At 42.0% G+C, this 26,255-nt stretch overlaps 1 protein-coding gene across 1 annotated transcript; it reads right to left on the bottom strand.

Annotated features, from left to right (window-relative positions):
* Nucleotides 1-5,138: 5,138 nt before the first annotated feature.
* nfil3-6 (nuclear factor, interleukin 3 regulated, member 6) lies at nucleotides 5,139-8,494 on the bottom strand. The gene is made up of 2 exons (XM_010744982.3): nucleotides 8,171-8,494; nucleotides 5,139-7,285 (listed from the first exon to the last, which is right to left on the bottom strand). The coding sequence occupies exon 2, from the start codon at nucleotides 7,202-7,204 to the stop codon at nucleotides 5,960-5,962; it is 1,245 nt and encodes a 414-aa protein (XP_010743284.1). The 5' UTR covers nucleotides 7,205-7,285; nucleotides 8,171-8,494; the 3' UTR covers nucleotides 5,139-5,959.
* Between the last annotated feature and the right edge of the window lie 17,761 nt (nucleotides 8,495-26,255).

Here is a 26,255-nt window from a genome sequence, read left to right as displayed (position 1 = left end):
CTCCCTCTCTCCTCGCCTTCAAATCCTGTTGCAGGAGGGGAGATGCAGGGGGAGGAGAGAGGCCTGGAGGGGGGAGGGACTAGGCTGGAAGCCAGACTCAGTCAGATGAAGGCCTATGATACCCATAATAAGGTTACTAGACATTGCAAAAAAAAAAAAAAAAACAGCACACAGAAACAAGCCATGAGTGAAGGAATATAAAAAGTGTTATGGATGTTTGGGAAAAGCACATTCTCCTTCTTCTTCTATACCTCCAGCCTCTGTAACAGACCCATGTGGCTCTCTGACTAATTCATCTCCTCCTCATGCACACACCGGCTTAAAGTCAAAGCAAGAGTTCAGCATTCGGGGGAAATCTTTGCTTTCTTTGTCAGAGTTAGAAGAGAAGATCAATACTGCTTTAATGTCCACACAGTGAATGTGAAGCTGCAGCCAGTTAGCGTAGCTTAGCATAAAAGCAGGAAAAATGCGGGGGGAAATATTTGCTTCCCTTTGTTGCAGAGAGTTAGACGAGAAGATCAATACTACTTTTATGTCCATACCTGAAGGTACAGCCAGTAGCCAGTTAGCATAGCTTAGCATCAAGTTGGGCAAAACATAGGGGAAATAGCTAGCCCTTGTTAATATTAACATGTCAGTTAGTGATGTTAAGTTAAAGGCGTTGGTGAATTCGTTACCCTCAGAACCAGAGGTAGGCTAGCTGTTCAGTTATGCTAAGCTAAGCTAACCAGCAGCTCGTTGTGGCCATATGTTTATTATATAAATATGAGAATGGTGAAGGTGTATAAGGCTGTTTCCTTTCAATTTGGAGTCACCATGAAAAATACCACGTATGAACAACGACACAGTAAGTAATGATAACTAATGTCCGCTATGTTGTGTGTTAGCAAACTGTGGCTAAAGTTACTGCTGTGCAGGACGCTGACGACGCACACAACTCTCCTGCTACCATAGATAATTTCACAACAACAGCATGTTTCGGCAAACTAGAAAGTACGCTGAATGTCTGTGGGAGACACACATATGCTGTCTGCACCGGCAGGAATAACAAGTCCATGCCAATTTGTTTGTTTCCTATTTACAGAGCCAGCGAGCTACTGGAGAGTAAGGAGATATTCTCTGAATTTAGAACAAAAGTGTACTGGATTAGAATCACATTACCTAGAATCACTTACACCATCTTTAGAGGAAGTTTTAAAACTAGGTTCAGGAACAAGGACCACGCCTTGAACTCATCCCATTTCCACTTCACATGTACTTCAACACGCCTTATCTGTTCACTCCCTCTTCAACTCAGTCTTCACATCCCTCCACCCAGAACCCTCTTTCTTTTGTTATCTCTCTCTTCTCTTCTCTCTTTCATTCAAAAACTGGAACCATGGTCTAAGACATAGAGCTACAGAGAGACAGTTCCCCCACCCAGAGTCCCAACTCCTGGGTTCCATTCAGTCTTCATGATACCGGTCTACCTCCATCCACCAATGACCCTGCTCTCTCCTCCCTCCAACCTTCATCCCCTTCATCCCTTCATCCCTACATCCTCTCATCCCTTCATTCCCTTGACACCTCCGACCCTCAGTGCTTCATACCTCTGACACTTACCGCTTCATACTTTGGACCCTCCATCCCTCCATACATCCATACCGTCGACCCTCCATGCCTTCGACCCTCCATACCTTCGACCCTACATCCCTCCATACCTCCATACCTTCGACCCTCCATACCTTCGACCCTCCATCCCTCCATACCTTCGACCCTCCATACCTTCGACCCTACATCCCTCCATACCTCCATACCTTTGACCCTCCATCCCTCCATACCTTCGACCCTCCATACCTTCGACCCTCACCGCTTCATACCTCCGACACTCCATCCCTTCATCCCTCGACCCTCATCCCGTCTTCTCTCCTACAAGTTATCATCTAGGTGCATCCTTTTCATCACTTGCAATAAACCCATCTAAACTTAAATCTATATTGGCGTGGTCCTTGTTAGTGAAGTGCCTTTATTGGCCTAAATGTCCTACAGGTTGAAGGCCTGCACAGTCACAGCTACACCACTGAAGGAGATGGTTACTGTACGGTTACTGCACATTCCTTCAGTGTTATTTTATACTCCTACACACACATACTGCACATGAAGATCTATACACAAATGATGATTTAACTTTTAAAATATGAGATACAATGAATTATTTTTTTTGTTATAGATGAACCTACCCAGCCAAATGTAAAAACACACTTAGCTCCAACTCAACCTTCACCATATCACAGTCTGTGACCTGCGGCCCCATTGTGCAGTGAATACTGTGACAATGGGGGAAACCACACACATCATTATCATTGTAGTAAGCACGTGAACACGAGTGGAAAATTTTGGTTTAATAGTTACAGAAGGTTGCCTGACACTCTGCGTCTGTCATTATATTGTTCAGAGTCGCTGGATGTACTTCCACCACACACAGTCTGAATAAGCCAGTTCAACGAGCTCCTCTGGCCACAGCGTTGCATAATTGAAGTGCATTGTGTTTTGATTCATCTTGATCACAAGCAGGAACGTGTGTCATGCTGCGCAGGCACAAAGCTTGGAAGCTGAACTGTTTAATTTCACTCCTCTGATTTAACTCCATCTTTCGGGTAATCAAAAAGCGGGCTATTAAATGAGCTCTAACAATTGAATGGGTATCTATCACACCGAGACGCAGGGGGCTGTATCATCTTCTTGGGCAGCTCCCGTAATTAAATTAAGATTTGAAATGTAGACAATAGTTACTGTTCACTTTGGATTATCGCTGAAGCAACTCCACCTCTCAGACAGCCACCTTCCTCCATCCAGCTCAAGACACAGGGATGGTAAAGATTTGAGAAACTTGTGGCCTTGTTTTTTTCAAAAAGTGAGTGTGTTCCACATGCCAGCACGTTACAGTAACATTAGTGTTTGGTGCATACGATTGCATTAATTGCAGGAATTATTCGGTGTAGTTTGATTGTTTTGTATCCTTGAAGGACTTTGCACCTGCAGTAATTACCATTCTTGTGCTCTCGATACACTCAATAACTGTCCGTCTTAATTATGCTAATTTGCTAGTTCTTGATTTGGTATTCTGTGTTACTGTTAAAACCTAGAAATTAGTCCAGATGTTGCTACAGCCGTCATTTTTTATTTTTAACATCCACTTCAACATTGTGTGACACTGCATTATTAGAGGGTAACCCTGGATGTGAAGCCTCAAATTGGTGCTAAATATGAATCACCATTCCTTTGCACCTCTTTGTTCCCTTCTTTAGCTGGAGGAGACAAACAGCACTGAAGAAGCAGAGGCATTGGCCGTGAACTTGGATCCCCCTCCCCCCATAAAAACACACACACACACACACTCTCCCTCTCTCTTTCAGCATCACTCCCTCTCTTTTTGCACCCCATCCTTATCCCCACCCTAACCCACGTTTTCCCCCCTTCCAGCTATGTCTGCAAGCGTTCCCATGGCAACTGTCGCACTGCCTGCCTAGCAACAGGCTTTATCCTTTCACTAGAAAAAAAGGTGGGGAGGTCTGGGGAGAAAGAGGGGGTTGTGGGGTTTGCGTTTTTTTTCTGGATGCATGGATGTGAGTGAGGATGGTAGCGTAACAGCAGCATGTTGCAGTAGATTCATTAAATCAGACCCTGTTCTTCTCTCTGCTCCACACCTGCAGCGTCCGCCTCGCCTCAGTTACCTTTCACCACAGGCTCGTCCAATTTACTCACAGTCTGTTTCAAAATGTTGCTTTTATGATCTGTTTCTGGGAGGAATTGTAGCCAAAATAAGTATTTATATTTTAAAATTCTCGGGGAGGTACAAACAGGTCATCTAATCAGACTATAAATCTATTTTTGTCCCAACTTCCTACAGTGGAAGCTAGAAAAAATACCTTTTATACTAAGCAGATCAGAGCATCATCTCTAAAATTACACTTTTTAAGTTGAATAAAATAATATGGAATGGAATATTGGTATATGTTTTGCATTGAATATTTATTTTCTCCAGTCGACCTTTTTATGGTTCAGCTCCTGCATGTTTCTACATGTATACACACATGAAACAGATGTGCACACAGTAGTTAAATTTAACTATCACTCATCTCCATGACAACTAATTTATTAACCTGCAGGAACAATAAAAATTGCAGTAATCCATAGCATGATTCATATCTTGTGGTAGATGGTGAAACAGACTGTGAGGCTCCACAGTGATGGTGAAGGTGTTGTCTTTGCTGCCCCCTGCTGACTCCAACACAACATGATTTTTACACTCAAAAAAGAGAACGAGTGCACAGATTTCAAGTTCATCTGTAAATAATATTGAAATTTGGTCACTATGACACTATGCATGTATTGATGACACTGCAAAACTCCACGATCATAATCTTGCCTGACTGTGACTCTGTGGCTCCATCAAATCAATGCTCTTTATTGACATGAATTGGACCTCCACTTGTTGTAATTAAAGCTCTCGTGTTTTCAAGCTTTCTAATAGAACTGTTGAGTAATCGCAGACACACCTACTGTCTCTGTCTCTGGCTGTCTGGCTGTCAGACTGTCTTGCTGCCTGCAGGGATTGTGGGAGACAAAGTGCACGACTCCTCTCCTCACCTCCTGCATTTGTCAGCACTTGTCAGCCGAGCCTTCTCATGTTCTCTCTCACTTGTTCTGTCATTATCATTAAGGAAATTATATCCAGGCTGAAATAACATTCAGACATTTTCCATGTTCTCTTTTGTTGTTTAGTTTGCTTTATGCTATTTAAAATAGTATTATATAACAGCATGGCATTGTTCCAGGTGTTTAGAGGGGTACTCCAGTGATTCAGGGTAAGGGTTAGTCAGTGTTTCACCTTTAAAGAGTTTGGGCACTCAGAAGAGAGAGTATTAAAAAAGGCATCAAAATTGAAGGTAAGTGTGAAACGTGACCTCCCATCATGCAACTTGGTAGCACTTTCATTTGTAACAAAGGTTTGAATTTAAGTCTCGTTCCCATGTGGAAGTAACCCTTATGACATCAGTGCGACAATTTTAGAGAGCTGTCTAAAGGCTACCAAGCAAACTTCATGTGTAAAATTGGTGGAGTGCCCCTTTAGTAATGATCAACTCACCCCCACGACGTTGAATCTGTCAAACGTGTTTATTTTTAATATGAAAACGTACAGCAGACATTAAATTCTTGTCATCACCTCAGTACAGATCACACAACAGTAATAAAATGTATTCAAACTGAGACATGAAGACAGGCCCAAGTGAGACATGAAACATCAAAACAGTACATGTTAACAGTGTCTGAAAGGAGCTCCTCGACCATGTGAGACATTACAAGTGATGAGAAACAAGCCGAACAGATGTCTTCTATGTGAACACCGATTCAGAACAGACCTTTCTTTTTAGCAGTTTGGAGGTTTGGACTGCAAATAGTTGTCTCCACTCGTGTTTACAGACCTGTGTCAGCGGTGGGAAAAGTCAAACCACTCCAACTACAAAACTGGTAACTTCTAATTGAATTCAATGTGGCATCAGAAGCCAAACCTGCCGTCCATTAACGATAATCATTTAAGTTTGCACTGTAATGAGTGACGTAAACAGTTTCATGTTTTTTTTCATTGTCACAGTATATGGAGTAGAGAAACTATACACACTTAACACTATTACAGATGAGACTCCCTGTCTGAGCAACATTGATCAGAGCTGAGATTAAGTCATTTTAAACAGCAGGTTATGAGATGAATGTTTATAGACATTTATTACAATATAATACAGTATTCGAAATCAAAACAACACCATGTTAAAAGATCAGTTTGATCAGTCTCTGGATGTCTGTGTGGTCCAGCACTGCTGCTGTTTTTGCACTGAATTTTCTAGGCTCACTTACAGCAAAACTTTGTTTGTCCATTAAAGTCTAGACACTGGCAAACACTGACTCAGAGCTCCGGTCCTCAGTTGACTTTGGCCATGAGCTGCTCTGTGAAAAGCCTCTTCAGCTGAGCCACCTCCTCGCTCAGAGAGTTGAGCTGAGACTTCAGGTGAGTGTTCTCGTGCTTATACTGGACCTCACTTTGCCCTTGCGTCGGAGGAAGCTGGAAGCTGCAGACGGCAGCTGAAGTGCTGTACTGAGGGGACTGCCTCCCCCTCCTGCTGTCATCCCCCTCCACCTGCTGGAGCCAGGAGCCAGTGCAATGCCCCGCTCCAGTTTCACCTCCACTCAGTATTTTAGGGGCCTCTCTCAGAGCCTCCCGCCCTGATGTAGATAGCACAGGGCTGCGTCTGGCACTGCTGTTGTCCCCTATGGCATCAACCATGTCCCCGCTGCCGGGCGTCTTGAAACGTAGCTTGTGAGGAAGGTTTTTCATGGACTCTGCTTGGTCCAACTTCCCCGCAGTGAGTCCTACACTGTGGAGGACATCAGCAGGGGAGGGGTGGAGGTCATAGCCTAGCTCCTCTGCCCTGTGTGGTGATAATTTTCCATGGTCGCTCAGCCGATCTTCAAAGAAGATTGGACTGCCCACACTGGACCCACCTGGTGTGGAGAATCCTGAGTCCTCTGACATGTTGCCTGCATCCCTGGAGCCCCTGGTGCTCAGCTGGCCTGGCTGGTTGTTGGGATGTGAGGCTGATGAACTGGGAAGGCCTCCGTCTCCTCTGTGGACATAATAGTGAGGAGTCAAGGTTTGAGAGGTGGGTTGAGGAGCTGTAGTGAGGGGCAGAATAGGGGCGTTGGAGGGATCTTTGACCAGGCCAAAGCGGAACTTCAGAGCCAACAGCTCGGCCCTGAGACGAGCGTTTTCCTCCAGGAGAGCCAGAACACGGCTCTCCAGGACCATATCATTCACACGCCGCTTCTCTCGTGAGCGCTTGGCTGCCTCGTTGTTCTTCCTCCTCTTGTCCCAGTAGCCCTCATCCTTTTTGTCAACAGGGATGAACTCGCGCTTGCGTCGGATGCTGGAAGAAGGACTCTCTTTGCGTTTGACGGCGGAAGTGCGACCCAGCAGGGAGCGTGCCAACAAACTGCTGGAGGTTAGGATGGACACAGCTTCATCTGTGAAGGACATCGGCCCTGCTCCTCCTCCTCCTCCTCCTCCTCCTCCTCCTCCACATGGAGTCACAGCTGCAGGTGACTCCAGAGCCTGGAGCACAGCCACTTCCTGCTGCCCCCTCATCTGCTGGGATTCCTCCTCAAACATCACGCCTGTTAGGGGTCGAGTGATTCTCCGCTGTGTGGTGCTGAGCGCTCCTGGACTCTCTGGATGCAACAATGATGCCACCTAGTGATCAAATAAGGGAAGGAGAAGAGGGATTTAGTGGTTATGCAAGAGCCATTACAACACAATATTATGTAACCCCATTACATCTCTGCAATAAAACAGGAGCGACTTGTACCATAACCTTGCAAGCCTCATTATACGTTCAATACCGGACAATGCGTGCTGGAAACACAAAGATAATCAGCCATGGCAGATTTCTGGCTTCACTACAAGCAAACAGCCCCGTTTAAACTACAAATCTCCATTAGAATGCGACATTGACCTGTTCAGGTTATAACCTACATTTATTTTTAAGACCCAAACAAACGTTGATGGGTTCATGTTTTTGCCTCTTCTGTCCTCTCATCATCATCTTTATCAGGAGCCCTTAAGTCACCGGTGATCAGTTTCCGGTCTGGATGTTGTTCCTTGCTTCATCAGCACTGACCCACATGTCTGACGGGGACATGCTGATCTCCTATCGGTTGCTCTTAAATATCTGAGCTGACCTGACTCAACTGTCCTCTTCTCTCACTGGGCAGCATCACTGACATTTCGGTGACTTGAGTTCAGATTCACAGGCTCCTGGAAGTTTTTTTTTTTTTTTCCTAAACAAGTTATAACTTGCTGTCTTCATGTGTTTTATGTTTATGAAAGTAAACAGGATGTTTTGAATGTAGACTATACAACATGATCATATGTTGAAACGCGTTAAAGAGCTAAAAGCGGCTATAAGTTATGTTAAATGTTAAATATCATTTGAAGTAAAGATCATTTAGGATTTAAGTGGGTGTGCTCTTATTTTGAAACATCATCTTAAACGTTATTATTTTATATATGCAAATATGACTCCATGGTTTATCATTTTAAAAGAATGAGCTCATGTAAAAAAAAACATGATTTTACCTCTGTAACGTGCTCAGTTGTCTCCGGTGAAGAAGAGTCCTCCGCCTCTCCAAACGTCGTTTTGTCCGGTTCGGTAAGAAGCGCTCTCCTCGGTCTCCCTCCCCGTTTCAAACACTGCAGATCCACTCAGCTCTGTTACTTAATATTATCATCGGCGTGGCGCACCTCCACTCTGCTCCACTTGGAATACCGCACCTCCTATTTGTAACGTTGAGTTCAGCTCAGGACGGTCCCTATCCTCACTTGAACCAGCGGGGCCCTTTGTGTGTGTGTGTGTGTGTGTGTGTGTGTTTTCTGAGACCGCCTCCCTCTGTGACTACCCCCCTCCCTCCCTCTGCAATCCAAAGGAAAGCTCCTATCGGCTTTCACATAACATAGCAGTTCAGGCATCATCATCATCATCATCATCACCACCATCGTCATCATCTGACCTCCCTCGCCCCGCCCCCTCTGACAAGATAATCTTCCCATAACAATTAGGTAATGTTGCGCCTCTGCCTCTCTGCCTGATATAAAGAGGTGCTCACTGTGAGTCAGTCCTGTTAGTTAAGTATAAATCTGAGTATATTAATCACAGTATATACTGTCACCTGGGACTGTGGTGTTATATCTCTAACAGCAAACCTACCAGACTGTTCTTCCATCAGTTTGATGACATGTTTCAGCAGCCTGCAGCTGTAAAGGACACATTACTTCTATCACTCCTGCTCGGGGTCTTAAAGCATAATTAAATACACCAATACTTTAAATGGAATGGTAAATAGACTTGTATTTATAGAGTTTTTCTGGTCTACTGACCAACTGCTCAGGAGCGCTATATCACTTTCTATCCAAAGCTTAAAGTAATCCATGGTTCAGTATCTTGCCCAATTTTTATTGGACTGGGTGAACTGAACCAGAGACCCTCTGATTACTAGATGACCCACTTTACCACCTGAATTACAATCAGCTCTCACTGGCGGGGTCTGTTTCATTAAGGTGAGGAGGACAAAGGCAATCTCCCACACCCTCAACCTCTGGAACACTGATGTCATTCCAGTGTCTCATCGCTCAGGTATGATGTCTTGTCCCTGACATGCACTCCATCCAGTTCACCCTGCATAGGGGCCAGAGAAGAATGGCTCCACTGTGCCTCAAACCTCAATAGGATGCAGGCCAAGCAGACGTCACCCCCCTATAACAAGACCAACAAGTTTACCTCAGGCTTCTAAGACACTGCCACACCCAGTGCCATGCACCATCACCACCTTTACTTCTTATTTGCAGGGATGTGTGACTTGGGCCATGGGCTACTAATGACCTGCTGAGAGAGCAGGCTGATGGCCTAGAGGAACGATACTGAGATGTTCAGCAGTTTTGGTGTTTGCAGGGTGCTACTTCATTGTGCTGATGGGTACTTTCTCAGTCTACATTGGAGTGATTTACAGCAAATGTTTGTCCAAGTCCCTCAATGTGTTTGGTTCAGGTTAAACACTGAAATAGGAGCCAACAGAATGTTTAGAACCCTGGAATACCATAAAGTTTTACAGTTGGACCAAAAATAGATGAAGTGTTCAAAGGGCCATACCCCATTGGCATCGATCCAATTTGGAACATGATTCATGATTAATTTATTTATTCAATTATATGTGCCATTAGTTCTGACAGTACTTTTTATGCAGCACTACCCCCCTCAAATCTCTAATAAGTCTATTTAAAAAAATTTTTGACTGTTAGACGCTTTACAGGGACTTAGTCTGGTATCTAAGTGACGCCAAACATGCCTAACACTACATACATACTATGCATGGCTTCATCTGTCAGACCTTTTGACAAACACAATTAATATATATTAATTCAAGCACAGATTCATAGCCCTTTTTACATATACACATGTTATACTTTTTAATTTCGGAATTAATAACAGTGTAATTTCTGTATTTGTTCATAAAACATGGAGGTTGTGGCATCTTCAATAACTTTCTACATTGGTTTTAAAAAAGGCAGAAAGTCAAATTTAAAGAAATTCTATTCTAGATTTAACAGGAAGCCAAAATGGGAGAGATGTGATCTCTGATCTTGTTTTCTGTCAGAACACGTGCAGCAGCATTCTGAATTAACTGCAAAGTCCTCAGAGACTTATTAGAGCAGCCTGATAACAAAGAGTTACAATAGTCCAGCCTAGAAGTAACAAATGCGTGGACTAGTTTTTCTGCATCCGCTTGAGACACGATGCAATTACAGCTACCTTAACGGACTGTTGTACATATCCTGATAATAAAGACAGATTAATCATATCCAATAAAGAATGACTAACTAGAGGTAAAACATCCTTGAGCAGCCTGGTTGGGATGGGGTCTAAGAGACAGGTTGACGGCTTAGCTGCAGAAATGATTAAAGTTATCTGATGAAGGTCGATGGGAGTAAAAGAGTCTAAATACATATCAGGTTTTACAGCTGTTTCAAAACTTGCTGTATCACAATGCAGATCAAAGCCTGTTGAGGGCAAGAGGTGATGGATTATGTCTCTAATAGTTATAATCTTATCATTAAAGAAGCTCATGAAGTCGTTGCTACTTAGACCTAAAGGAATAGATGGTTCAGTAGAGCTGTGATTCTCTGTTAGCCTGGCTACAGTGCTGAAGAGAAACCTGGGGTTGTTCTTATTCTCCTCTATTAATGAAGAGTAGTAGGCTGCTCTGGCATTACGGAGAGCCTTCCTGTATGTTTTGAGATTATCTTGTCTTGTGGTTGTCCACATGAATGTTAAAATCACCTACAATAATTACTTTATCTGTTTTAAGGATCAAGCCTGATGCAAATTCAGATAAAAATTCAGAATTGGTTGGGTGAGTGAGGCTAAGAACAAGACTTTCAAATGAATTATAATTTAGTTTAGGTTTAGGATTTATTAATACACTTGAGTCAAATATGGCTCCAACTCCACCACCTCGACCAGTACTTTGAGGAACATGAGTATTATAATGACTGGGAGGAGTGGATTCATTCAAGCTAACATATTCATCCTCCTGCAGCCAGGTTTCAGTGAGGCAAAACAAATCAATATCATAATCAGATATTAATTCATTGACTAAGACAGCTTTAGATGACAAAGACCTGATATTAAGGAGTCCACATTTAATTCTCTTATTTTGGACTGTTGGAGATGTTGATTTAATTTTTATTAAACTCCTCTTCTGTTTGTTTTATCTTTAAATAATGTAGGTGGTCGGGGGACAGACACAGTCTCTATACTAAAGGACTGGGTGGGCAACTGCTCTAATGGAGGCGCAGAGAAGCGTGTAAGGCTGCAGCTCTGCTTCCTGGTCTCAACTCTGGGCTGGCACAGTTTTCGTCAACTAATAAACTTAATTTGAACCACTAAAGGACAACATCAACTTAAGCAAGTCTGTGTGTCAAACTGGAATAATGTGAGGTTTTTTTTCACTTTCACAAGGTGCAAATTCCTAAAAAAGTAACATTTAATCAAATTACCACAAACTAAACTAAATTATTCCAGAATAGGATTACTTGTTACAGGATTAATGGGAACTCGGAGGGGACAGGGTGCATACACATTGCTCGGAGGTCATTAGGAAGGGGAGGAAGAGAGGAGCTGAACATTTTTGCCTGGGTGGGGCCCCCTAAATAGATCAATCCGGTCACAAGCAGGTTTTAAGACATTTTTGAGGATATGAAAGTGTCTCATTTCAACACTGTCTTTTTCTCCGTATTTAGAGCCATGTTACACAGTGTTTTCCAGGAACGCTGCTAAGCATGTCTGGTGATATTTCCTTATTAGAGTTATGAGAAAATTATAGGACCTGTAAAAAACATTTTAAAGGCAACATAAAGATTCAGTGAGGCTAGATAGCCTGGAGTGCTCCAGTCTCCAGGGTTCCTGTGCATTACACAACATCTGACTTGTGGTTACTCTTATGTGCCGTGTCTTCTGTAGAGTTTGGAAGACATCAGCATACTCTGTGTGTGTGTGTTTGCTGATGCCCTTCAAGCATCTACACCTGGGCAGCATGTCACACATGGCACCGTGTGCCAAGTGTAGAAACAGAATGATTGCTTCGGCTGAAACCCTCAAGTGACCTTTGTTTTTACAGTGAACGTGGCGTTTGTGTGCTCACAGGAGACAATGAACTGCATGTACTGTATGATTATGACATATGTAAACCGCCTGAGCAAACGTGCTCAAGTTGACAGAGAGATGCACTCTGAGCCCCTCGCCTCTCACTGTTTGACCACCTTTGCTTTCTGATAGAGACAGAAGGCAGTGCCTGCACAGTCACCGTACAACAGCTGCTCAAAACAAGACTTTGATAATGTGGAATTTTCCACATGAATGATAACAATTTAGAAGATTAAAGAAAATCACAATCAGGTTTCTTTCTGGTTTTTCAGAAGGTTTCGATGGAAGAAACTTTTTTATTTAGAAGAATCACTTAACACTAGCATTTAGCTTAGCACAAAGAAACCGCTAACTTGGCTCTGTCCAATAACAAACGTACCACTAATTAACACATTATATCTCACCAGGGGGGCTTTGATTACCTTTGCACAGAGCCAAACTAACACTGTTCCCCTGTTTCAAGTTTTCATGCTAAGCTACGCTAACTAGTTGCTGGTTGTTATTTACCTTACGTGCACGAATATTGCATCAATCATAGAAAAATATAAATAAATAAATAAATAAATCTGGTTTTCAGCATTTTCTGAAGTGTTGTTTTTCTTTAAGACATTTAGTGAGGTCTCACTTCTGTTACCCTCTTAATGAAACACACAGCAGAGTGACATAACATGGCTTTCTTTAGAAGTCGTTGATTAAAATGAGTAGTTTACAAATATCAACCAATCATGAGTTCAATTATGTAATAAAAGTCATTTTATCCACTGCAACCACCAGCTGATTTTTCTGAGATATTCTTTTGTTTGTGCACGAAAGATGAGAATTAACCAGTGCTGTGTGTGTGTGGCTAATTCCATTTACTGAGCACAATAGATTCAAACTTATCTGATCATGAGAGGCCTCCTGGTTGGAGCCTAACACACAGTCCAAACGATAGCAGCTTAACAACGTCACAAAGTGCAGAGGAGGACAGAGATTAACACTGGGCTGCATCAGACTCTCCATTAACTGTATGCGCTATACATCCTCTGCACACACAACATTACACTATGTATGAAAGCTGCTTAAACTGCATGCAGTCACGTGTTATGAACTTCCCAGCTCAATAAAATGGATCGCTGGCAAACAGCAAACAAACCGTGTCCTGATAGTTGTATTTGATGGAGTAGGCCAATCTGCAGGCCAGGCACTGCCTTCAGGCACATAAAATGATAGATTGGGAAATTACATTAGTAGAGTGTTGGCCTTGTAAACCACTGGCACCTGTGGGTCTCATAATCCAAAGTGTCAGGAGGACCCTTTATATTAAAAAGACAACCTTCACACCCTGAAATCACATTTGGATAAATAAAAGTGCAAAACTGAAGAAGACTGCCTCCGCCAATGAAAAGAGGGAAGAAATTCCATTTTTCCACTTTATGAAAGACCTTTTTTCTTTTCAAATGATCAATTATTTCTAAGCTACAGCTGTGAGGAGAGGGTCCTTGGAGACATATGGAGAATAGAAAGGGAAGTCAGGAAAATGAAAGAAGAGAAGCTTGAATGCAACAGGAAGTATGTTACACCATGTATCAGTTCAGCTTTTGAAATGTATGTATGAAACAGTTGTGGTTTAGCTCTTCTTCTCTGGAAGTGTATCTTAGCACACAAGCGAAAAACACACAAAAAACAGTGACATAAAAATGACCTCTGTCTCTACAATGATTTGTTTGCTACGATGTTGCAGTAACTTGATTATTTTATCTGGAATTATCATTGGTTTTGCTTCCTTTACCTTACAGTGCGTTACTTATACAAGCAAGAGCAAGTCAGTCGAGACTGTGTGTAGAAAAACAACATAAAGGGAGGAGGAACCAGAAGTTCAACAAGTTCAAGCTGAATTCTTGACATTCTAGCAGAGCTTGTTATGGAACGGCTCACCTTGTAGCTTTGACCTGCAGGGGAAAGAGGCCACATAAGCCTGTAAACAGAGCATGCTGTCTCTACTGAAAAACATCTCATGTCTCAGGGCAGCTTCCAAGTACTTACGGGAGAACTTTTAGTCTCACTGAGGAAATAGTTGAGACGTGATGATAAAAGATGATGACAAACAGTCAAGAGTTACATTCAGATGGCCGTACAATGATAAACTGCATATAACAAATGAGTTTTGATGAGTGTGTTTGTGTGCTCATTCAGGGGTTTTCTTTATTTTATTATCTTCTACATTGTAGATGAACACTGCAGATCAAATCGTTGCACACTCTTCATTCTTTCAGTCAGCTTCATGAGGTCATCACCTGGAATGTTCCGACAGTCTTGAAGAGTTCAGACATATGTTCTGAGCCGTCTCAACTGGGTTTAGGTTGAGTGATTGTGAGGCCAGGTCATGTGATGCAGTACCCATCACTCTCCTTCTTGGTCAAATAGTCCTTACATATCCTGGAGGTGTGTTTGGGGTCATCGCCCTGACGACAAACAAGTGATGGTCCCACTAAGCTCAAACCAGATGTGTTGGCACATCTCTGCAGAATGCAGTGGTAGCCATGCTAGTTCAGTGTGCCTTGTGCCCACACCATCACATCTTCATGCTTCATGATGGGAACCACAGATGCAGATACCATTTTGACAAGGCACACTTGCTAATTGAAAACTATTCCTGGTAACTACGTCACAAAGCTGACTGAGAGAATGCCAAAGCTGTCATCAAAGCATAAGATGACTGAAAAATTGCTTGCACCAAGAAGTAGCCTTAAGTTTGCGACGTACTAACATCATTTTGTCTTATTTGCCAGATTTAACAGCCCATAACAGGATACAGTGCGGCTTGCTCTTGGATGTCATGCAGATTGTTGTATGCTCACTTTGTCTTTTTCACTGTGAAGCTAACTAACTAGCTAGCTATAATCGGATTGATTATCTGGTGGCGGCCCCTTGTGGAGGAAACTGAGTATTTTGTAATTGTTGACTCTGTAGTAGCTTAGCCTATGCCCTATTGAAGTGCTGTTATGCAATATGTATGTATTTCCTTGCTGTAATTCTCTACTCTGACCTCATCACTTACAATTGTATATGATGAAGAACATTGAAAACAGTTTTTATTATTTCCCACCATTGTGGAGTTAACGGTAGCTGCTAACATAACTCACAGAGTCTTTAAGTCAGCTGAACACATTTCTCAATAGGCAAACATACAACATTCAAGTATGTAGGTTAACTTAGTTTCTAGTACTAAATAATGATATAGAAAAAAAGGATTAGTTGATTCAGTTGAATCAAGCTGTTTGTATGTCAGTATTTTCAAGCGTTCTCAAATGAAGATATGTTGACATTAAATGATGGTGAATGGAAGATTTGGGGGTTTTGGATGGTTGGCTTGACAAAGATTGACTAGAAGTTACCTTGTGCTCTGTAAAATTGACGTTAAAGTTAATAGATAATTGAACTAATCAGTTGCAGCCCTTTGCTGGATATTCCTTCTGAGATTTAAGGATTTCTTTCAAGGCTCAACTTCATGTTAAGTCAGCACATCAAGCTGAACTCAGCATTGAATCACCATTCTCAGAACTTTCTCTCAGTTCTGTTTTCTGTATAATTAGCACAAAGTAATGCAGCTCTTTCTAGGAAACTTCCCTCCTTCCTTATTGGGAAATGACGATGAATGCACATTATCCTCATGCGGTGTCAGTTCTCTGCTGTGGATCATTTGAAGTGGTAGCAGACGTAAATGTAATAACACTTGTAGAACAATGGTAGAAGCTCCAGCAGCCTGGCAGTAACACAACATGAATGTTTATGAAATGCTTTCCGAATGATATCCCACAGCTTCAGACAGTATCATTTTTGCATCCTGGCTTTGTTCATAATTCATCCGCTCTGGGGCGGATTCTGTCTGCAGCAGTGGTGGGCAGCGGGGTGGATATAAATATCCGTACCCTGTTCTTGCCAAGTGGGTGGCACAGACAAGACTCACAGCAAGACTGTTTACATCAGCTGACCGGCTTTAGAAAAACAGCCACTGGGAGTCAGACAGACGAGCTGGGAGGTGTTATTCAAAGTTGATGGGCAAAGGCATGTTATGTAAAGAGCCTCACAGGAGGTGGAGGGGGACAAGCTTAAAATACACTTTGAACCAGACCACAGGGGAAGTCCGGACAGGAGGACAGGGAAGGGAGGAGGCCATCACTCTGCTGACACAGTTAGCCCCGGCAGGAAGAATGTCACATACATACTGTTCGGTGATCACCTTCAGCTGAGTGTGTCACCTGTCACACCACTTTCTCTCTCGAGTTTCTGTATTTTATTTTGACGCATGTTTGAATATTTATCCCCTCTGTGGCCCTTTGCAGTGTCCTCACAACCCATCACAGCCTCTGAGCTTTAATTGCAGTCTGATGTTGTTAAAGAAAAGCTTGTTGTTCATGTTTTCTTCATCACGGCTCAGAAGAAAATCTCTCCGCGGTGACAGTGTGGGCCACAAGCATACTGCAACAACACAGTATCATCAAAGGACACACCAGCTTGGCCTCGTTTCACCTGATATATAATGTTATCTAATGTGATAACATTCAACCGGCGTGGTGAGAGATAAGAGGAGCCGTCATCTATGCTGTCAACAGATATTAACAAATAGAGAGGGAGTTTCATAATGAACACATCTTTTTTTTCTGCTTGCATGTTTATCACATCAAATCATGTTCTGCTTTGCTGTTTACCCTCCCTCCCCTCCTCTTTCATCTTGGCTCCGCTCCATCTCTTCTACAATTACACAACACATTGCACACGCCTCTCTGATGACTTGTTGTGTCACTTTTAACTCGACTGCAACAGTGAAGATGTCCGAAGCATCGGGCTGAAAGAAACTGTTTGGAACATTTGTCTTTTTTGCCAAGATTTGGATGAAAAGATTGATGTGTGTAAACGTGAAGCTGCAACCAGCTGCCATTTAGCTTAGCCTAGCCTAGCCTAGCCTAGCTAACAATTCCTGGAACAATTAGTTTTGAATAAACAGACACAATAATGTGTTGTTAATTAATGAGCTTTAGAGTTGCTACTTTTGGACAAAGTTAGGCTCTTTCCTGTCTTCATACTTATCTTGGCATCTTCTCATCTAACCCTGGTCAAGAAAGAAACATATTTCCTCTGAATTGAATTGTTACGCACTAGTTTAACTGTTTGTTTTCTTGCCAAAATCTGCTCTGCTACATTTTTTAAATTTAGATTTGGAAAAATGTGTAAAAGTGTTTGGACGTACAACCAAATTTAGCTTTAGCTTATTTTTTGCTTGGCTGGTGACTAAGAAAAATGCAGTTAAAAAAGAGAGCCATGCTCACGTTATGAATCACCTCTCCCCTGAGACACGTATGCAGAAAAACATTTCTGAAACAGCTTGTCTATACCGCAGACACACACAGCACAGCCCCTATCCAAGACTAATGCACATGAGAGACGTATTGCGGGAGCTATAAATAGGTTATGACTCAGTTTGTTTGACTTGGGGGGCTGTTTCATAACAAGCACAGCGTGTGCGTGTGTGTCTGTGCGCATGCGGGTGTATGTTTATTGATAATATGTTGTCGGTGCAGTCATTTATAGATGTTTCACGGATCAAATGTTTCAGTCATTCCTCAGCTTACTGCATCAGTCATGACCCCCAAACTCACCATCAGCCAGCTGAAACACCAGCAGGTAACCTCTCCAACAGAGTGTCAACACAGGCCCCGCTGTCCACTCTGTAATCAGACAAACATTTCAGCACCATTTGAGCGTTGGCCCCCGACACACACGTTTAGAGGAAAACATTTGGAAAGGCAGTCAGACCGATTGTGAGGCATAAGCCAAGAGCCTCAGACCCGCTTCCCTCCTCATGTTTCTATTCTTGGGCTCTGAAATACGTCACGCTGTTTCCAAAGCAACCACTTTTGATCATTTGGGGATGGGGGTGGGGTGGCTTATGAAATGCTCATAAAACAAATTACATATATTAGAGGGGACGTGACTCGGGAGAACGAGGAAAGGATTAATCAAAATAAGAGGAAAATCTGCATAACACACAACAAGTGTAGACTGAACGATTAAATCAACAAAGTTTAATTAAAAAAACTTCAAACTGTAATCTAGCAGATCTAAAGTTAGCGGCAGGTTTCTTTTCTGTAACCAGATGTCTTCTCATATCTGTCATAATTACTGACACCGGGATGGGGTTGAGCTGTAACCTGAAGTGTGACATAATGATGATAAGTTTGTTTTGTTTTCTTTTGCTGACCCAGAATTCAAAGCAGCTACAGCGCACTCCAGTCTGCAGCTGTTGTCTCCCAGAGTGCCTATTACAGTCAGTATTGATATGCAAATCAGCAGGAAGAAAAATAACGAATTTTATTTGCAAGTCATTTATCAGAAAACAGAGTTCAGTGTTTGTTTTCAAATAAAGATAATGAATATGAACAGAACAATGCAATCAAATATATGGAACTGTATGAAAATCATTTCAGAGAGAGGAGAGGTCTGAACTGAATTGTGTATTTCATTCACACTTTGCAGCATGGCCACTAAAGAAAGTTAAATGTTGTAGATGTTGAATGAACAGAGAGCAGGCAGCAGCTGACCAACTTACCAACATGAGCACCGCAGATTTTTCCACCTAACCCAAATAACTCTCAATACAGTATATAAATTAGATCAGATGATACTATAGACCAATATGTGTGAGATCAGATGTCTGATTACCGGTCATATCACATATCAATTACACGATGCTCATGGACATGTGTCTTCCAGACAGCTTCCAAACGCCCGGTCAAATATCAAAATGAAAGACATCTTTGTGACGTAACTGTTCTCACAGGGTAAGAATGAATCTGAGACGAGAAACAAAAGACAACAACATCTCCACAAAAAGATGTAAAGTTAAGTGCAGATGAAGCAATAAAAGCATTATACATGTGTCTAAAGATTTAAAGGACATTTTGCAAGTCACACTGTGTGTGTTTCTTTGTCTACATCACTAAAATTGACTGTAACTGCACAATGCTATCAGCACTATCAGTCATTTAAGATAACTCTGTGTACACTCACTAAACAACATCCATCCCCGAAGCTGCTGTATATGTGTAAACACACCATCTATCTCATTCAGCCACTGCTTTACATCGCTGTCACAATGAGAGCGACAAAAACAAAAACAGAAATAAATCCCACTGTGGGGACGGGTTTAGGTGTCAGGGGGTACATAACATATTTGATTAGGTGTCCGGCGGGCAGGTGGGTTGGATAGGAGGAGGGCCGGGGCCAATTCAATTATTCAATTTGGGAACAAAGGGTGTATAGAGGAGGAGAGCATGGACACAGCTGGTTATGTAAAGCATGCTTTGCGGTTGCATAATCAGTTCATAATCAGAGGGTAGTACAGATATAGATGGCCCAGTTTCCACCTTGTTCATTCCAGCATGACAGTGGCACAGTGTCCTGAGCGCTCAGGTTCACCCGAGGCAGCCTTGGCAGAGGCTTTGATATTGTTGAACTTGAGCCATCACAACGACGACGCTCGACAGCCACTTCCCATGAAGAGACAACTAAAGCTGCGTGTTTATCTGACTGCGTGAATGTGGACAGATGTTGAAGTTATTTCTCGTGTGAGTCATAATTTGTTTGTTGGATAATCTGATTTTTTTTCCCCCACAACACCACACACAGTATGCACAGTGTAGTACAACCCCTTCTAAGCCATGTCACACAGATTAGAACCAAAGTAGACATGCAACGTTCGAAACAATGTTGTTATGTCTCCTTATATGCACAGGCTGCTTGTGTGTGTAATCCCTCACATGGATACTCATATTTCTTGTTTTTCCTTTAATCTTTGTTTTGGTAGCAGCTCCATGGTTATGTGTAGCACTATTTTATGATACAAGAGCACCTGCTACCTCACTGACACAGTTTCAGTCCAATCAAAACACACACTGCTAACTCACTGCAGTGATATCCTAATCTGAAGTGTCCATAAATCTGCTTTCTTTTAACTTTGGATTGTTGTCTGAGCAGCATGAGCAGTAACTCATCATAAATGTCCTGCAGATTTGCTAAAATAGAAACAAATAGGCGAATGGAGAAAAACAAGAACAGCAAAACAGAATAAAACAAAGCTGCAGATTGTTTTGAGTTTGAGATTCAGCGTTCAGCGAGGTTCATCAAAATTCATTCATCATTTATCACCAGATTAGCTGTGCAGTGCAGTATGGTAAATTTTGATTGACGTTCTGTCTTCAGTGTGACTGTAGATGGGATGTGTCGAGCTGAAGCAGGGGGTGACACATTATTTTTTTTCTTTTATTATTATGCTAGATTTGGTATTTTTGTGATATTTCACCTCCAGTTCATAAATATGTAAATATAGACAGCTGTACTCGAGTATTTGTTTTGATTACATCACTAAGGATAAAAAATAGTCAACAACTTTGCTTACATCAAGCAAGGTCAACAACACAAGACATAACAGCCAGCTAATATTACTGCCTAGTCCAACAGCTATGTCCATAGAAGCTCCTGAGTCCGGTTACACTGCACACTCACCCAGCTCCGGTTCTTGCACGACACTGACAACTCTCTCCACTAGAACTCCTCCTACCGGGACCTTAAATCTTCCTACATCCAACAGTCCAAAGTTCCTTTGCTACCACCTTCCTTTGCAACTCCAGGTACTCTGAGCCCCCAGTTATGGGCAGCACAGCTACCTGAGCTAACAGCATTACAGCTATGGGCATTACAGGCTCTGCCCACTCCTGGCTCGAGTCCTACCTCGCTGGACGCTCCTTTAAAGTGTCTTGGCAAGGTCGTCTGTCATCGACTCATACCCTCTCCACGGGGGTGCCGCAGGGGTCGGTGCTGGGTCCCCTTCTGTTTGCCATCTACACCACCTCGCTGTCCCATGTTATCCGCTCACACGGCTTCTCCTACCACTGCTATGCCGATGACACACAGCTATACCTGTCGTTCCAGCCGGACGACACCACGGTCTCCGCACACATCTCCGCCTGTCTCTCTGATCTGTCAACTTGGATGAAAGACCACCATCTCCAGCTTAATCTGTCAAAAACCGAACTCCTGGTCATCCCTGCCCATGAGTCAATCTGCCATGACTTCAACCTGGAAATTGGTACTGTCACTATTACCCCTAACCATGCTGCTAAAAACCTGGGCGTGGTACTAGATGATCGTCTTTCTCTCTCTGAACACATTTCCTCCGTAGCGAGGTCATGTCGCTATGCATTGTACAATATTAGAAAAATCAGACCGTACCTGACCCAATATGCCGCTCAGCTCCTGATTCAGGCTACAGTCAGCTCCCGCCTCGATTACTGCAACTCGCTCTTGGCTGGCCTACCTGCTTGCGCGATCAAACCTTTGCAAATGGTCCAGAATGCCGCAGCGCGACTGGTTTTCAATCAACCTAAAAGGTCACATGTCACCCCACTCTTCAGCGACCTGCACTGGCTGCCTGTAGCTGCCAGAATTAAACACAAAGCTCTGACACTAGCCTACAAAACCATCTCAGGATCTGCCCCTGCCTATCTCAGCGTCTTACTAAAGGCTCACGTCCCGACCAGGGCGCTACGCTCCGCTCATACAAACCGTCTAGTTGTACCCTTGCCTCTCGCAAAGCGAGGTCACTCTAAACTCTTCTCTGTGGTCGTCCCCAAATGGTGGAATGACCTACCAACGGCTACTAGAACAGCAACATCCCTTTCGACCTTTAAAAAACTTCTAAAAACCTTTCTGTTTCGAGAATGCTTCCCTGTCTAACAAAACTAACAAAACTAACAACTATTCTGTGCTCCTTTACACCTTTCTCAGCTTATGTCCTCCTCTGTAAGTCGCTTTGGATAAAAGCGTCTGCTAAATGCAATGTAATGTAATGTAATGTAATGTAAAACAGCAGCTACAGTTAGCAGCAGTCTATCGAGAAACTCAGGAATTCACAGAGAGTTGACGTTACATAGTGTGAGAAAAGACATATGAGCTCCGGAGCTGCCAACATCAGCTTCAACTCTATTAGTATTCAGTACGGGCTTACACACAGTAGGATTTTCTTTCTTAAATGTAACCTGTCATCCAAACTAATGAACTAACATAGTTAATTATAGAACATTGTGGAGCTAAAGCTAACAAACCTTGTGGATTGTTAAAGGAAGTGTATGTATTAACGGATCACTTTGATCAAACTCTTGTTGAATGAAATTCTTGCTTCATGAATATATTGTCGAACATCACAGTCTCTTCGTTCAGCGCAGTATATTCTGTACTCTGAGGGAAAGCTTCAACAATAATATTACAGGATAAATTTGACACTGCCCATAAAAGTCATCTGTCTCTTTCCTTTGCTCCCTCATACGACATGTCTTTACAAAAAAAAGAAGCAGAATTGACTATGTGAGGCAATCCTTACGTTTCGTAACATGAACTGGATCATTCTGTTGATCTTGACTCCCGTGCGTCTGTGACCATCTAAGGTCATGTTTTCCCTGTTTGCTCAAAGCTTACAGTGTCTCCTTTTCAAAACCACATTGAAAACATTATGGTATTGAGTTTCTTACATAAGGACTTTATGTCAGTACAATATATCTAAATATTAAAACTCACATCTGTCCCATCTATTATGATGAAACAGACATTGATAAAGATGTCTTAAATGAAATCAACACAGTACTTCATTACTGCACATGCAATGAAGGTTAGGTCAGTCTAACCAAGGTTTAAACTTTTCACAATAAGGAACAACAGTGTACTTCTCCTGACCTTGCAGTTTCCATGAAACAAGTGCTATTAGCTGTTTTCTGTTGAACCAATCAGAGAGAAGTTACAATAGCCAATAACACTCCCATAGCTATGAATTCCAGCTAGTACTATGAGGTCAAACCCAGGACTAACCACAACCTACAAAACCAGCCGTGACCAGTCTAGCAGTCTACAATAGCCTACTGAGGTGTGTTTTTAGCCAGGTCCTGGCATCCCGGCACTGAGTCATTTCAGTTAGCATGTCTTAATGGCTAATGGCTGACTGAGGTAACAAAAGTTGGGGTTCACTATTTACCAATCTTTCCATCAGGAAAGATCCATAAATTACTTTTGAAGTGCAACTTTGTTCCCTGTTGGTCCGGCTGCTGAGGCCGGTACTGTTGCCTGATACCATGAAGAATAGGTGAAAATACTAAAAACATGAGTTTGTGTCAGTGTTGGGCCAGATACTAGAGGACAGATGGGATTTAAACAAACAAAAAAACATCAATGTTGACTTCATGGAGACTTTAAAGAGTCCTAACTTGATGCTGACACAGAAACTGATACAAATTTATGTGACTTTCTATATGCTGTGATGACAAAATAAGTCATCTTTTCACTTGTTTTAGATTTTCACAGCAAAAACATCTGTAATAGATTATGCTTGTTTTACAAAGTCAAAGAAGGAACTCTATAGGTTGTTGTGCTGTCTTCAGTATCTGATGACACTGAAAGCTCTGAGAGCAGTTATATATGTCGCTGTGGTGGGAGGCTTCCTTTTTTGGTTTAAGGATCACTTTTATGTAATGCAGACTGCATCTTAATCCCAGCGGTGTCCCATACAGTGAACTGAAATGATTTTCTGAGAGTCATGCGAGAATACTGTCATTCCTTTAAATCCTAAAATAGAACACGAGGCAGTTCAGCGGCAGCCACCGCACAGGCAGAACCCTGCAGAAAGGGCTTTGAATAGTTGGCTCAAAGAGCTTAACCCAAAGTGAACTGCTCCTGATGCTCGAAACCAAGCGACCCGAGGCCCAGCAGCTGAGGAAATCGAAAAGATCAGAATCTTGTTTAGTAAAAGGGTTTGTCCCTGAGTGGCCACCCCACTCACCCACTGATCTGACCATTCACCCTAAACAGCTCTAGCAGCCTCATATTTTCCTGCATGATTACATTAAATATTCCATTTCAAGGTACTAGAATGTCTAAATCAGGCAGCTTTTGGACTTTATAGTTGTAGTGAAAATGAGTTGGCAGACAGAGTTCAGGTCTTCCTTCCGGTCCTCATTACAAAAGTAGCAGTTTAAAGTAACTAATTGTATGTAATATTTATCTTCACTAACTGAGCACTTTCTAAGATCATCAATTATAGTGTCATTGAAGCAGATTGTGGTTTAAGTAGCAGCTACTTTTAGCAAGGCAAGAATTACAGAGTAGCGTGTGGTTGTGCTGTTGTGGCTCAGACACAAGGATACACCACCACAGTTTGCTTTGAACCTCTTCTCTCTCTGCAGGTTAGCTCACTTTGAGTTTTTTGACACATTTAAAAAATCATTTTTAGATTTTTCATGCTGTTACATACCCACATAATTGCTGTTAGTTAAACCAAGAACCTCTCAGTATTTACTTAATAATGAATGAATGCATTTATAACAGATTTTCTTCAGCAAACGTGATTAAACCTGAAAGAAATTATGCAATAAATCCATATTTGAAGCTTTTAGGGACATATAGATGGACGTAGTACAAAAGAATGCAGTCAAGTAAAGTCAAAATATGTTGTTGTGAACTCTACACAGCTTCTGATGGTCAGTTCAATGTACATTTCAAATGCAGAAGATTCATCAGACATTTATTTCAAGAGAAAATCATTTTGCGTTACAGAAAGTCAGAGATGACAACAGTGTAACCCAGGAACGATGAAAATAGAAACCCAAGGCGAGCAGACAAAGAGTAATTGAAGCTATGAAACAAACACACTCATCATCTTATCACGCACGACTTCTTTATATTATTGTTGTCTGTTGTAATGTGGAATCATGGAATAGGACAATTGAGTTTTCATTGTGCAAAAAGACAGAGCTGGAGGCGAGGAGGAGGAGGAGGAGGAGCAGGGGAGGGGAGTGTGAAAGCGAATAGAAGGGTTTGTTGAGGACAATGGCTCGACTAAGCTGGGCCATCTGAGGTCTGTTTATTCTGTCCTTACCTCATGCTCCCGCTACCCAATGTTTATTCGTTCATTTCACTTCAGTAATTCAAGAAGAAGCATGGGCAGGATAAACACTGTGAGCGCTTCCCTCTGTGGAATGAGAGAATATGATGAAATATGCACAGCTTCTGTCAACAAACGTAGAGCAGTTACTTTAAATACTGTAAGCTTTTTTTTCACTCTGATGTACCATCAGCCCTGTCAGCTGGACTCATCACCAGACATGATCCAAATGTGTTCACCTCAACTCAACTAGATAATGTTAAACACTCTTACTTATATAAAAGTAATAATAATAATAAACAACTTTATTTAAATGGTGGTTTTTAAAACACAGTTACAATAAAGCAGAAACACGTTAACAACAAACCACAACGGCAACAGCAACAATGAAGTAAAAGCTGTAAAACTCATGTCATAAAACATATTAGTCAATTTTAAAAAGTGAGTTTTTAAAGACAGTTTCAGTCTCAGAACACAGACTGCAACACCTCTGCGTAAACATCTGGACTTAGGAACAACCACGACGCATCCGAGGATCTCAGCGAGAGAGAGGAGGCACTTAAAGTCTGTGTAAAGTAAAAATAAATATGTGTTCTGAGTTCATCAGACCAAAGAAGAAAATATTATTAACCACCCAGCCAAATTTGAATGATTAAAAATATCGACAAGTTTATGAAATTAGGTGTCAAAATCAGCTCCAGGACTCTATATTTTACACTGACTTTAAATAACTTGTGACAACAATAATGAACAACATGAGTAACAGTGTGAAGTCAGAATGATGTGATCATGTTTCTTTGTCCAAGTCAAGTCTTGTTACATTTCTTTTTTGCTTAGGTCATTTAGTTATCTATAACTCTTTCAACCCTGTATCCATCAGCTATTTCAGTTTATTTTCAGCAAACTATTATTCAACCACAGGAGTTTTTCTTTAACATCCACGTAAAACAAATCACCTGCGTAACACCACAAAAATCAGGTGCATCCTGTCTCAGGTCATC

Source organism: Larimichthys crocea, chromosome XII (genome assembly GCF_000972845.2).
Source record: "Larimichthys crocea isolate SSNF chromosome XII, L_crocea_2.0, whole genome shotgun sequence".
NCBI classification, from domain to species: domain Eukaryota; kingdom Metazoa; phylum Chordata; class Actinopteri; family Sciaenidae; genus Larimichthys; species Larimichthys crocea.
This window is presented reverse-complemented; position numbering and strand designations above follow the sequence as displayed.

What these genes read in the sequence shown, in the direction of transcription:
- nfil3-6 (XM_010744982.3), bottom strand. Translation starts at nt 7,204, where the DNA reads ATGTTTGAGGAGGAATCCCAGCAGATGAGGGGGCAGCAGGAAGTGGCT.